Source organism: Acanthamoeba castellanii (assembly GCF_000313135.1).
Source record: "Acanthamoeba castellanii str. Neff unplaced genomic scaffold scf7180000084599, whole genome shotgun sequence".
Lineage (NCBI taxonomy): Eukaryota > Discosea > Longamoebia > Acanthamoebidae > Acanthamoeba > Acanthamoeba castellanii.
Window position 1 is genome coordinate 1,069,605 of NW_004457442.1, and position 13,188 is coordinate 1,082,792.

The 13,188-nt window shown below is 58.1% G+C and overlaps 7 protein-coding genes across 7 annotated transcripts; 1 reads left to right on the plus strand and 6 right to left on the minus strand.

The window, feature by feature from the left end:
- Positions 1-105: 105 nt before the first annotated feature.
- Positions 106-772, minus strand: ACA1_061880 (cytidylate kinase; the record flags this gene model as incomplete). Its single annotated transcript, XM_004339411.1, has 2 exons — positions 106-278; positions 364-772. The coding sequence occupies 2 exons, from the start codon at positions 770-772 to the stop codon at positions 106-108; spliced, it is 582 nt and encodes a 193-aa protein (XP_004339459.1).
- A 318-nt stretch (positions 773-1,090) lies between these two features.
- Positions 1,091-3,028, minus strand: ACA1_061890 (dihydroorotate oxidase; the record flags this gene model as incomplete). The annotated part of the gene is made up of 9 exons (XM_004339412.1): positions 1,091-1,224; positions 1,302-1,397; positions 1,460-1,553; positions 1,629-1,862; positions 1,961-2,076; positions 2,163-2,250; positions 2,340-2,558; positions 2,641-2,730; positions 2,828-3,028. The coding sequence occupies 9 exons, from the start codon at positions 3,026-3,028 to the stop codon at positions 1,091-1,093; spliced, it is 1,272 nt and encodes a 423-aa protein (XP_004339460.1).
- Positions 3,029-3,071: 43 nt separating this feature from the next.
- ACA1_061900 (elongation factor Tu Cterminal domain containing protein) lies at positions 3,072-6,328 on the minus strand (the record flags this gene model as incomplete). Its single annotated transcript, XM_004339413.1, has 13 exons — positions 3,072-3,330; positions 3,439-3,559; positions 3,795-3,937; positions 4,006-4,160; positions 4,251-4,314; positions 4,391-4,522; positions 4,610-4,769; positions 4,862-4,994; positions 5,076-5,273; positions 5,357-5,428; positions 5,536-5,627; positions 5,865-5,962; positions 6,072-6,328. The coding sequence occupies 13 exons, from the start codon at positions 6,326-6,328 to the stop codon at positions 3,072-3,074; spliced, it is 1,884 nt and encodes a 627-aa protein (XP_004339461.1).
- Positions 6,329-6,841: 513 nt separating this feature from the next.
- Positions 6,842-8,579, plus strand: ACA1_061910 (ribosomal protein S18, putative; the record flags this gene model as incomplete). The annotated part of the gene is made up of 5 exons (XM_004339414.1): positions 6,842-7,211; positions 7,274-7,489; positions 7,598-7,755; positions 7,878-7,979; positions 8,049-8,579. The coding sequence occupies 5 exons, from the start codon at positions 6,842-6,844 to the stop codon at positions 8,577-8,579; spliced, it is 1,377 nt and encodes a 458-aa protein (XP_004339462.1).
- A 152-nt stretch (positions 8,580-8,731) lies between these two features.
- Positions 8,732-10,254, minus strand: ACA1_061920 (Rad23, putative; the record flags this gene model as incomplete). Its single annotated transcript, XM_004339415.1, has 5 exons — positions 8,732-8,821; positions 8,902-8,991; positions 9,078-9,548; positions 9,638-10,099; positions 10,186-10,254. 5 exons carry the CDS (start codon positions 10,252-10,254, stop codon positions 8,732-8,734), a joined length of 1,182 nt encoding a protein of 393 aa, XP_004339463.1.
- Positions 10,255-10,578: 324 nt separating this feature from the next.
- On the minus strand, positions 10,579-11,966 carry ACA1_061930 (transporter, major intrinsic protein (MIP) superfamily protein; the record flags this gene model as incomplete). Its single annotated transcript, XM_004339416.1, has 8 exons — positions 10,579-10,636; positions 10,696-10,780; positions 10,845-10,907; positions 10,966-11,098; positions 11,213-11,280; positions 11,376-11,556; positions 11,624-11,694; positions 11,762-11,966. The coding sequence occupies 8 exons, from the start codon at positions 11,964-11,966 to the stop codon at positions 10,579-10,581; spliced, it is 864 nt and encodes a 287-aa protein (XP_004339464.1).
- A 270-nt stretch (positions 11,967-12,236) lies between these two features.
- On the minus strand, positions 12,237-13,084 carry ACA1_061940 (isochorismatase family superfamily protein; the record flags this gene model as incomplete). The annotated part of the gene is made up of 4 exons (XM_004339417.1): positions 12,237-12,302; positions 12,381-12,478; positions 12,545-12,662; positions 12,785-13,084. 4 exons carry the CDS (start codon positions 13,082-13,084, stop codon positions 12,237-12,239), a joined length of 582 nt encoding a protein of 193 aa, XP_004339465.1.
- Between the last annotated feature and the right edge of the window lie 104 nt (positions 13,085-13,188).

The following is a 13,188-nucleotide window of genomic DNA, read 5'->3' on the forward strand; positions in this document are numbered from 1 at the left end:
CAATCATGTTGTTGTTCATTATTGACTGCGGAAAGGGTGGTCATGACAGCCAGCAAGTACATACATGCAGTCGTGTGCGCAGGCGCGTGTACGTGCATGATGCGCTTATAGCGAGCCGAAGAGCTGCTGGATGTCGGCGTAGACCGCAGCGGGCTCCCTGTTGGAATCGATGGTGCGCACCTTGCCCTGCTTGCCGTAGTGGTCCAGCACCAGCTGGGTCTGCTCCTGGAACGTGCGGAAGCGCTTCCTGATGCTCTCCAGGTTGTCGTCAGCACGACCTGTACCCCCACAGCACGCCAATCAGACCCGAATCGCGTAGAATCTGCAGACAATCAGCGAATCGATTATGGTGGGGCTTTGTACCAGAGTCCTGGCCTCGCTTGAGAAGACGCTCCTCGAGGACCTGCTCGGGGCAGTCGAGCACGAGGACGAACTCGAAGTTGACCTTGGGGGCCACCTGGCGCTCCCAGGACTGGTTGTTCTCCTCGTTTCTGGGGAAGCCATCGATGAGGAACTTCTTGGTGGCGCTCCTCTCCATGGCGTTCTCGAGGAGGGTCACGGTGACCTCCGAAGGCACGATCTTGCCCTCCTTGATCATGCTCTTGATCATCTCACCATGCTGCGAACCGCTGGCCTGCTCCTCGCGCAGCAGGTCACCGGCGGACAGATGGACGAATCCAAAGTCCTCCACAATGCGGGCGCAGTTGGTGCCCTTGCCCGAGCCGGGTCCACCCAGCACAAATATCACGGTCGGCTTCTGAACGCTCTCCATTGAATGTATCGATCGAATCCTCGAATGCAGAAGAATTGGGGTGAATGAAGACGAGAGGTGGTAGGATGGAGAGGATGTCGATTGAACTGAGACTTGGGCGAAGGTGCAGCAGGACCCTGAGGTACGGATGCGCGTGAATCGACGCAGCTTGACAACAAAGGGAGAACGAAGGGGGCTGGGTCCGCTCGACAACAAAGAAAAAAGAGCAACAAAGAAAAGGCGTCTTGTCGCCAAGAAACGGACAAAGAAATGCCTGGAATTCGGAGCTCGCAACTCCGCTTTTGTTTGTTGGGCAAGCTTGAGGCCTGCGTAGGAGGGTCACTTGGTTTCCACCTCTTTGTGGTGATCATGACCGACGGCTTCCTCGATGGTGCGGAAGCCATCTCGATCGAGGAGCTCCACCAGTTCTTTCTTGACGCGGCCCACCAGCCCGGGTCCCTCGTACACCAAACCTTGGTTATGGACGACAACACAACGATCAGACAACACGCCTCAGACAGTCGAACGGGCGCCAGATAGATGAAGGTACCGGTGTAGAGCTGCACCAACGAAGCGCCCGCCTTGATCTTGTCGTAGGCATCCTTCCCGCTCGAGATACCGCCAACACCGATCAATGGAATGCGGCCTGCACCGTGACGGTCAGCCCTCAGCTTCCACACGCGAGGTGGTGAAGAAGCAGCGGCGTACCTTCGGTCAGGCGGTACATGTCGCGGAGGAGCTGTGTCGACATCTCAAGCAGCGGTCGGCCACTCAGTCCCCCGGCTTCCTTGGCGATCGTTTCCTGATGAAATAAACAAATAAATGAATAAATAAATTGATCAAGATATTGTGCCAATGGACAAAAGAGAATGAGTACCTCCTGCTCGTTGTGCACTCGCAGCGGCCGTGAGACTGTGGTGTTGGAGACTATGATGCCGTCGACCTTGTACTTGAGCGCCGCAGCCGCGATGTCCTCGGCCTGGGCCTTGGTGAGATCGGGGGCGATCTTGATGAGCACGGGCGGATAGGCCGTAGCCGACTTGCTCGCCGCCTCCGCTCGCTTCTTCTCCGCCATCACCTGCTCGAGGATCTTCTGCAGCTCGCTCCCGCTCTGCAGAGCAAACAACGATTGAGCACAGTCAGCCATACGTGCGTGCGTGCGTGCGTGTGCGTCGTGTGTGCGTGTGCGTGCGTGTGTGGAACGCGAACCTGCAGCAGACGAAGGTTGGGCGTGTTGGGTGACGAGATGTTAATGACCAGGTAGTCCGCATAGGGCGACAGTCGCTGCATCAGCTCGACGTAGTCATCTCCCAGACCCTCACCGTCTGACCATTGGGAACCAGTGCGTGAGCGTCGCGACGATCATCACCATCATCCACTCACAATCACCAGCACTGGATGTGAATCGTACCAGTGCCGCCCATTACGCGGTCCTTGTTCTTGCCAAAGTTGACTCCCACGACTCCCTTCTCGAGTCCTCTCTTCTTTGCACTGTCCGCCTGCCCCCGCACACCGCCTGCTCCGTCAATCGGCAATGACTCGAAGAAGTGCGGCGGTCAGAGTGAACGAGATGAACGAATGCACGTACCGCGGTCTCGATGACCCGCTTCTGACGCTCCCTGAACTGGTCGAGCCTCTCGGCCACCGCCAGGACGCCGTCGCTGTTGAAGCCGTAGCGGTTGATGATGGCCTTTTCGTCAAAGAGCCTGAACACGCGGGGCTTCGGGTTGCCTGGCTGGGGCTTCAAGCAAACGCTGCCAACCTCCACGAAGGCAAAGCCCATGCCCAGCATGCCTTCCATCGCTTCCTGTGTTGTGTAGAACCAAGGTTGTGCTCAAGATGATGAGCACAACATTGCACACACTGTGGCCAGCAGCAGATGAGCGTACCGCGTTTTTATCAAAGCCTGCGGCGAGGCCAAGCGGATGCTCAAAATGTCGGCCCCACACGGTGACGCCGAGGCGAGGGTCGTCCTTCCACTGCGGCAATCAACAAGGAATCGCCAAATTAAAGGATTAATCAGATTAAATGAAATTAAATGAAATTAAATCTGGAGATGAGGCAGAGTTTACATACTTCATCCACGGGGGTGAGGCCAAGGGCTGCAGATTTCACGGCAAGACGATGCGACACCTCCGGATCGAGGAAGCGGGAGGTGAGGAAGGGCATCACGAGGCCGGGATACAGCGGGCTCTGCGCGTCTCGCATGCCCCACCACACTCCTGCTCCCGTGGCCGCGCCCGCAACTGCCAGCCCCAACGCGCTCCCTCGCTTCATCATCTCGTGCAACTCTTTTCTTTTCTTTTTGTGCGAAATGTTGTTAGTGCCCCAGCGCCGAGGAAGTGGCCTTGCTCGCACTTCGAGGCCCGGCGCTGGCGGTGGACTGGACCCACTGGGCCTTGATCACGACCGAATTGATGTGTTTGGTCGGGTTGACGAGGTCGTAGGAGCCACCGATGACCCCGCCGTTGTGGGCCAGCGCCGAGAGGCGCACCGTCCGGTGGCCAAAGTCGCGGTGCGGCGCAGTGGTGTCGACGAGTTCGAGCCACAGATACAGCCCATGCGGGTTCACAGAGTCGCTGCACGCCACACAATCGTGGACTACATCATGAGAGCTGCCATGATTGTGGTGCGTGCGCGCGCGTGCGTTTGTGTCATGTGTGTCGTGTGTGTCGAGGGGATGGTACAAGACGAAGGACTCCTCGAACGCGGGCTGCAGTGTATCAGGGACAGATCGAGTCTGGTGCGTAAAGATGCCCGGCTTGTCGCGGTCCTGCGACGCAACTTCAAGCCGCACACTGGCTCCTCCTGGCCTGCACAGCCGCGGAGGGAACGATTGGTCAGCCCCACGAGTCTCAACCACATCAAGATGCAATTGGTGCGTACGTCCAGGGGCAGAACGCCTGGATCGTCGCCTTGGTCACTGCACGCGCAAGTGTGTGCGTGTGCGTGTGTGTTGTGTGTGTGTGTGGTGGTGGTGGTGGTGGTGGTGGTGGTGTCATTAGTCGCTGCTACCGAAAGCTAGGCATTGGGTCTGCCTTACCGGTCACTGTGAGGGTGTCCAAGGCGGTGGTAGTGACGGGTGGAGGCTCGACGCTCTTGGCCTGCACGAGTCGCCCGAAGAGACCCGTTTTGCCGTCATCGGCCCACTCGATCGACTTCACGACCCCGGCCCCGATCGTCTGTCTATCCCCAGCCCTCACCATATGAGACTTTTCACCAGCGGTTGTGTCCTGTGTGGGCGGCGCCAGTACCGCAGGTCACGAAGGATGAACGTGCCGAGCGGCGGCTGTTCTCCGTAGACCACGGTGCAGAGCGGCTTGTCCGGCACCATTTCCACCAGGCACGCCTTTCCGTTCGTGATGCTGACAGGGTGCTCTCTCAGCACCTCACTTGTCTTCTTGTCGACCTATAGGCCCGGCACCACCCATCACCCGCTCTTAAGAGACACGACCTGACGCGCCGCCGTGGAGCTTGGATACGTCGAGAGGAGGGATACCTCCTGGAGCAAGCGCAGCGAGCACGCCGTGTTGAACATGTGGAACCAGGCTACCGGTTTGTACCTGGTAGACGCGCGCGAGCAATGCGGTGGTTAGGGGTCAACCCCACTGTCAGTGAAGCTTAGCCGTGACAGCGAACCCGTCTTTGATGCCTCGCGGATGATTGACGACGAAGACCAGCGCGGTCAGGGACTTGACTCGCCTCATCTCCGGTGCGCCTTCGGCGACGTTGCGGTCCGCCTTTGTGAGCAGTGCACCGCGTCGAAGATACCTGTCACCACACGCCAGTGAGATGAGTGGGGTGTGTGCCGCAGCATATATGGACCTGATCGGAACATGGGAATGAATGGGAGCGCACTTGGCCTGGATCTGGTAGCCCATGTCAAGGTCTTTTTTGCCCGACTTCGAGGTGAGCTCCAACAGCTTCACCATCAGCCCAACCCGGTCGAAGGGTGCCTCGGCTCGGGCGATGGGCTTGTTGAGCTGCTCCAGCGACAGCACCTCCAGTCCCTGCAGGCCTGCAGCCGCGCCACCACACACCCGAGCCGGAGTCAGGCTCCAACGTGCACAATCGCGAAAGCGGACCGTGTTGGTGGGGGGGGGGCGATACCGAGTGCGGGCAGCGATAGTTTGTCGCCGGCCTTGACTCGGCCGCTGACGACCGATGCCTCGAGGAGCACCTTGCCAGCCCGTCGACTGACTGTCGTGCTGCGGTGTACCACCAGACGCAAGGGCTGCTTCGTCTGCGCGCGCGGCCAAATGATGATTGGAGACTAACCACTCTCGGGCTCTTGGAGAGAGAGCAGTGATGGGCTGGTGCGTACCAGCGCCAGGCGGCGTCGGGGGTTGGCCCAGACGGGCAGGGTCTGGATGGTCTCCAGCATTGATTGCAGGAGAGTCGGCCCAGTCCACCAGGCCATGTGTTTCGACTTGGTGATGACGTTGTCCGCCGTGTACGCGCTGATCGGCACAAAGCGCACGCGGTCGCTCGCAAAGCCCGTCCGCTTGCAGAGGTCCAGGACCTTGGAACCATCGTTCGTCAAAGCCAAGTTGCAAACCAGGTCCTCGCCCCATAATATGGCCCAGCATGCGCAGGAGTGCGCACCTCGGTTTGGATGGAGTCGTAGCGCGCCTGCGACCAACCAACAGTCCGATCGTCCATCTTGTTGACCGCCACCTGCACACGGTTGCCCAACAAAGAGTGGTGAGAATGCTATCGATGCCCACATCACATGGTCCAGTGGTCCAATTCAACGTTGGCGGGGGGAAGAGAGGGACAGATACGATCAGACTGCGGCAGCCCTGGAGGTACGAAAGGAGGATGTGCTCCCTTGTGCGGCCGTTTCGGCTGAAGCCGGCTTCGAACTCGCCCTGGCCTGCAGCCACCACGATGATGCCGCAGTGCGCACCGAAGGCACCCGTGATGGCATTTTTGACAAAATCGCTGTGGCCTGGCTGTTGAGGTTGGTCTTCCGCGTACACAATGCACACCGCACACGCACACGCACACGCAGGACACGCACGACACGCACGACACGCACAGCTAACAAGCGCACGCGCACGCACTACCGCACAATGGAGAGGGAGAGACGAATTGAAAGGCGGGAGCGCACCAGGCATGTCGACGAGCATCGCGCGGAGGTTGGCGGCCAGAGGAATCGCCTTCCGTCCTTCCTGGTAGTGAATGGTGATTCCTCGGTCTCGCGACGCTCTGAGATGGGTCGAACTAGGGGAACGATTCACCACCACCGACCGCGTCAGTTGCGGTTGGCTGGTGGAGGCCGCAACAGAAACCAGGCATGGCACCACCATACCAGTACAAAAAGACCGACCGGCCCGGATTGGTGGTGGTGTTGGACGGCTTGCTTAGCACCTGGCGCACGAGTCCCGTGTTGCCCTCCATGGTAGGCAGCCCGTTGGCGATGGCGGACAGTTGCTGGAGCAGATTGAACAGCGTCGTCTTTCCGCTGTCGACATGGCCCCACAGGGGTACCACCACGCTGGCGCCTCGCGCGTGCAGGCAGTAGACTTCCTTCGCTGTTACACCTTCCGCCCCGAGGCCCTTGTTGATGGGCATATGGTACACCAACGTTAGGGTAGCGGTTGTGAAGCGAGTCAGGGCTGATTGCAGTAGGCTAGTACCACAGGCGCGGCGCCCAGGTCGCGAACGAGCAGGTTACGCCACAGGGCGTCGTCGCAGGCGGCCTGGTGCCAGGTGCGACACACAAGACCACTCCGGACCAGCGACTCCGCCGGCAGCCACGAGAGCACCGCCCCCACCATCTCTTCGCAAAGCAACCGAGAAGCACTTATATTGTCAGCACCTCTACCCACCTCAGCCATCGGAAGCGCAGACAACACAGAGGGGTGCGCACCTGGCGGCAGCACGTCCATCACAACAGCACAAATCGTTTATGCCCGAGCAGCCAGGGCAGCCATATGGCGTTCAGTGAACCACACCTCCCACCACCAACCAAGCTGGTCTTCCTCAAAAGAAAATGATTTTCTCTTTGTTTTGCTTCGAGCTTTTCCTGTGACACAAAAATTGGACAAAAGGCATAATCAATTGATTTGTGATTACCGGAGGAAAATGCGCGGTGCTGCCCGATCGAATCTGCTGCTTCGTGGAGGTGGAAGGCGGGCGGCAGTGCTGCGGCCTTCGTTGCCACAAGCCGCCCCCATCCGCATTGGCGGTCCGCAATCAAACCACATCTTCTCCTCATCTGCCACTGCCTCGTCCCAGCGGCCATTTCACGCTTCTACACGAGCCCTGTGGGCTATCTCTTCCGCTGAGGGTGAGAATGGGGACAACGCATCGCCCACCGAAGAAGTCCAGACCGAAAGCGATGCCGCCTTTGAGGAGAAGGAAAGGAGCGAGGCTTACGCTCGCTGGGTGGAATCAGTACGAAGGGAATTGAAGCACATCGAAGAAATGGTTCTCAAACGTGCTCCTGCTGCTGGTACCGGCCCTTAATCTGATGCTGAGATTTGTTTCAATTTTTCTCATCTGCATTTACTCCAGCGGATTCAGAGGAGGGCATAGAGAAGCTGGAGGAGATCTTCCTGTCGAATCCTCGCATGCAGCTCACCGAGAGCCTGTTTCCCGACGAGGCTCGGCCCGCACCCTCTCGCATCATCACCTTCGACAAAGAGACGCGAAGGCCCACCCAGATGCCCTACGTCATGCTTGACCCCAAGTGGTACCAGGGCACCACCGACGAGGAGCGTTTGCAGCAAGGTGCACCCTCTCTCTCTGCTCGGCCAATTCTCGGTCGCTTGTGGTGGTGCACAAGTGGTGTGCTCGAGCCACCGCAACGTTGCTAACGCGCGCGGCGCTGGGGCTCAGTGCTCGCATGGCGGCCGTTCACGGCGCGTGCGGTGGCGGCCGAGAAGGCCGACCACCAGTTCAGAGAGGATCCCTTCCGCAACAAGAGCCACGCTTTCTCCGGTCGGGTGGTCAGCGATGCCTTCAGGCGGCAGAGACTCGATAAGTACCTGAACGAGGTGCGTGATCGACACGGACACGGCTATCAGTGGTGGATGTGATATCATGTCGCTCGTGGCTGGCTAAACTGGCGCGGTGTGTGTTCTCGCTTGCGTTCTTCTTCTTCTTCTGCCCACTCCAGGAGCTGGCCAACAAGCGCAAGGTGTACTCGAACGTCAAGGAGGAGGAGGAGGAGGACTCCAATGTGACCTTGGATGAGATGAAGCAGGCCTTCAGAGCCAATGTGCGTCTGCTCCTTCTCCTTCCCTGCGAGTTGATGAACCTAACATCTACTACCACTATTTCTTCACAGCTCGCCATGGTCGAGAACATCTCCGGCGAGGAGTCGACCGAGGAGATCGTCGAGCCCGAGGTCACGAGGGACGACAAGTACATCAAGCCCCCGGGCTTCGTCTCCGCCACTGACATGCTCAAGTTTAGCGAGGAGAAGATGCAATCCGACCTCGACAAGCTCATGAAGAAGGCCAAGAAGTGCGTCTTCTGCAGGCCCTCGGCCCAGCGCCCCGTGCTGGACCCGATGAACGTGTCGCTGCTCACCATGTTCCTGACGCCCACGGGCGACATCATCGGGCGGAGGCACAACGGCAACTGCCGCCGGCACCAGCGAAAACTCGCGACCACCATCAAGCGGGCCAAGCACATGGGCATCTTCTCGTACAAGTACGGCGGGTTCACGATCTACTCGCCCTTCCACGAGCCGCCCGAGACCTACGCCGAGGACGATGGCGAAGGAGACGAGGAGCAGTACGGCGAATCCGACGAAGAAGGCGACTATTCCGATTATGACGACGATGAAGACGAGGGTCAGCAGAACTTGCATTAGACTGACCGACCAAGTCAAGCCTCTCCGCTCGATCAATACAAATTCTCTCTTTCTTTTTAGCTTCCATCCCAAAAGCCTCAAGTTCGCAAGCGAATGCAAGAGGCGTGTAGGTACAACTTTGATCTTTTGTTCTTCTTGCGCGTACACAGTGCTTAGGGGGCACCACCCTCGCCACCCTCGCCGCCCTCACCACCGAAGCCCTCGTCGACGTCCTCGTCCATCTCAAGCTCGTGGCCATGATCCTGGGGAAGCGAAAGAGAGCCACACAGGTCAGACGCCAGCGTCTAAGAGAAGAGGCGAGGGTAAAGGGACAGGGACGTACGAAGAGGTAGTTCGCGGTGACCTGCTCGTCCTTGTCGCAAGCGAAGAACGCCTCGATGACCACATGCCGTTCGAAGCCGAGGGCTTGCAGCTGAGAGAACAAGAAGACGAGAGCGTGAGCTAGAGCCGTGGAGACAGTGCCTAAAGCAAGAAACAGCGAGAGAGGCGAAGTCGTACTCTGTCGATGGCCTCCTTCTCTTCCTGGGTGACCTGAATGTAGTTGGAACCGGGAGGAGCACCGCCGGGACCACCAGGCGCGCCGCCAGCGCCTCCCTGGATGGGCTCGTTGAGGAGGGCCATGAACTCAGCCTGGTGCTGGCCGATCATCTGGAGGATCTGGGGGTTGAGCTGGCCGAGCTGCTGGAGGAGCGGGCCGAGGAGCTGCGGGTTGCGCTGCACCATGGCCTTGATCTGGTTGAACTGCGGGTGCTGGCGCAGCCACTCGAAGTGACCGCCGGCACCGCCCTGTTGGCCCATCAGGGCGCCCAGAAGGTTCGAGGGCAGAGAGATGCCTCCCTCACCGGCACCCTCGCCGCCGGCAGCGGGAGGAGAACCAGGCTCGGCGGCACCCTCGCCACCAGCAGCGGGGGCAGCTGCCCGTTCAGCGGCCGGGCTAGCGGGCGCCTGAGCAGGCATGTCGGGAATGCCCTGTAGGCCAAGAGCCAAAGTGAGCCAAGAAGGAGCGATAAAAGGGCCTGCTGAACTGCAACAGTTGAAGCGTCGGGGGAGCAGCGTACGGTCATGAGGTACTCGACGGCTCTGTTGGGGTTGTTGAAGCTGGCGCGAAGCGCACGGAGGACCTCCTCGCGAGGGAAACCCATCTCCATGATGTTGCTCACCATGGCCTCGAAGTCGGATCCGGTCACGAGAGCCGATGCGGCCTCGGATTCGATCGATCCGCCGCTGCTGGGCTGAGCGGGCCGGGGCGGCTCGGCGGCGGCGGGTGTGGCAGGAGTGGGGGCGGCAGTTTGAGTTGGCTGAGCGGGAGTGGCAGCGGCGGCAGGCTGGGCGGCGGGCGCAGGGGCGGCGACGTTGGCTTCCTTGGGCTTCCTCACCATAAGGACGAGGAATTCGGTGGGCTTGATGTTGAGGGTGTTGATCTTGGCATCATCCGCGAGAATCTTTCCAGCGAAGATGAGCTTCTGCCAAGCGACATTCTCGCTACGCAGTGCCTCGACCTTCTTTTTCACATCAAGTACCTGCCATTGTGCAAGTAATTAGGATCTAATTCGCATGTCATACTCGCCCAATCAAGATGGAATTCTAAAAGAGATGAGCGGTGTACCGTGGCGGTATCTGGAACCTCCACCTCGAACTGCTGTTGCTGAATCGTTTTGATTTGCACCTTCAACATCTTGTGTGCTCTGTCTGTGTTGTTTTCTACTCTAATCGGCTACTCGAATCGGTTGTAATCAATCTTCTTCCCGTGTTTTTCAGCAAAGCGCAGGACGTGCCAGCAAAGCTGCCTGTGGCTGACAATTGTGTCGACCGCATTTTTTTCCTTTCTTTTTTTAATTGGTGACTGTTGCGGGAACAGCCGTCCCACACGGCGCCCAAGCTTCCACTGCGACCGCTGTGAGGCCCTTTTGAATCATTGCGAGAGGTGACCAGATGGCATAGCTGGGGCTGAACGTTGTTGAACGGCTCTTTTACTCCGTTCCTCGGTGTGCTGTGCATTTTAGCGCGTCTTCTTCTCTTCGTGGTTGTCGCCTGAGGTCGAGGGGACTCCCTTTGGCCTGCGAGAGAAAGGTCACTTCTGTTCTCTTCGTGATTCATGAAGGTGAGCACGAGGTACCGTGCGTTCTTCCGCTGCATGAATAGGTACTCGTAAATCACGCCCGCTGCCACGCCACCACCCACTGCCCCCACCCACCATACCCCTGCACATCATCTCGGCACATCAGCCATTCACACCACTTTGGAGCATCGCATAGAGGCGCGTACAGTGATCGTCCCAGCTCCACTGAACGACCGCAGGGCCAAATGCGCGGGCCGGGTTCATCGTTGCTGGGGGAAGCTAATCAGTTGGCTGAGACACGATTAAGAGAGAGCGTGGCACATGTACCAGAAACGATGCTACCGGCGTGTATGTTGATTCCCACAATGATGGCAATCGCCACTGGCCCCAGCTTGCCCCAGCCTCGCGGATCAAAGGCCGTGCCGAAAGACCCAAACACAAGACCGAACGTCATGTAGAACTGTGCACCAGTGTTCAAGACGGTGAGATCAAGAGGCGGTCACCATCATGGTGGGCTTAGTACCTCCATCAGAAATCCTTCACCAGCGTTCGTGCCAGGTGGTAGTGTGGGCACCGTCAGGTTGCCTTCCTTGTCACTTGGGAGCGCCAGCTTGGCCAGGCCAGCTCCAGCGATAGCTCCCACTGCACGCACACCACACCCAACCAACGCCGCATTCCAGGACACCCAGCATATTAGCGCTGTCGTGGGGTGTTGGAGTTGCTGGAGCAGGGAGTACCAAGCTGAGCAGCAAGATAGCACAGGCACCGTAGGACGGTGATACGTCGGCAGAATAAGACGGCGATTGTGACGGAAGGGTTGAAGTGGGCACCCGAGATAGGTGCAAAGATGTAAATGCAGATAAGGATCAGGGCCATGTGGCACACGATGACCCACACATGTTCGCCCGCGGGACTCGTCTGCAACAAAAAGATCATGTTATCTGCAAGCGCCATTGCGCCACCTAAAGTTCTTCACTGGGAGTACCTCAAACGACTGCTTGGCCGACAGGACTATGAGTATGCTGAAGCAGACGAAAAACTTGGTGGCCAGGCACTCTGTTCGTGGTTGTGGCGTGAGATAACCCTAACGTGGCGCACGGGTGTTCAAAGGGCGGCAGCGCACCGGCAACCAGGGCTCGCCAGAAGTCAGAGTCTCGCCATTCGGCCAGGGAGTAGACGTGGACGTAGTCCGACCCTTCGTTCTCTCTCGGGCCGAGCAGCACCAGGTGGCCCAAGCGGCGGAGACGGTCCCCCTTGTGGTGGTCGTGGTCGCGGTCGCGGCCGGGGTCGTGGCGGTCATGCAGCTCAATGTCATCCTCGCTCGACATGTCTGTGGGGGGGGGCAAACCGTGTTGCACTAAGTTAAAAGTGTTTGAGAAAGAAGTAACACCTCTGTACCAGGTCGGGGCCTGATGTTGGGCTTCTCAGGCTGTTGGGCTTGGGTACGTTTGGCTTCAATTCTGCAATTTAATTCTGCAATTTAATTCTAGCCAACAGGAAATTCTGACCGTGGAAGTCCTTTTTTTAGAAACGACGCCGTTTCTCTCATCTTGGGCTGGGGCTGACTGGCGCTGTCGATGCTGAACGACGAGAGGTAACTACAGAGTAAGAAGCCGGTCGCATGTAGCCAGCAGGGTGTCCACGGTGGCGCGAGTGAACATGTACTGTTGATGACAAAGAGACAAAGTGATTAGCAAGGATCCCACAATAGACATCGTCACCACTTCCTTCAAGGTTTATACGTGGCCATAGGTGTTCATTGTGTTATCGTGCTTCTCCACAGTGCGATCGCCGCAACAGTCTTCGACCACGACCGTCTTATAGCCGCGCATAAACGCGCCTGCGAGGGATTGTGACGTGAGGATGCCACTAACACCCGCGTAGGCGAACAGAGCGAGTGGCGTACCGCTGGTAGTGAACAGGACGCAGCAAGAGGTAATGAGGCCGCAGCACACAACCAGAGTCTTGCCTTTTTCCTTCAGGTACTTATCGAGCTCCGCATTCAGGAACCCATCAAAGTTGTTCTGTTTTTTTTTTAAAAAAAAATAAATTAATTTTGAGCAAGCAAAAAAATAATTATAAAACAAAAATCAGGAAAAACCAAACCTTTCGCTGTAACAATAATTTGGGCTAAACGTTGGCGCACCTTGTGGAGGACCTTCTCGCCCGGGAGCTCGCGAGTGAAGTCCTCGGGCTCTTCCGTCACGACGGTCTTCTTGTCCGGGTTGAGGGCGTGCCAGTAGGCTGTCCATGCGCTCACCTCGGGGTTGTACACGGCCCGGACATGGACAACCTCGATACCCACCTCGTCGCTGCGGCACAGCCCCAGCAGACGCTCGACGTTGTGCCGAAAGTCGGGGAAGGCGGCCCCGATGGGGGGTATGTCGCTGAAGAACGCTCGCTGGACGTCGATCAGCAACAGCACAACCTTGTCATACTTCTCCATCTTCTTTTCTTGAGTCCAGTTTTGGTGTGTGTCACGGATCGAAAGGAAAGAAAATGCGAGAGATAAAGAGCGAAGGGAATTAATAACAGTAGACCAAAATTGGG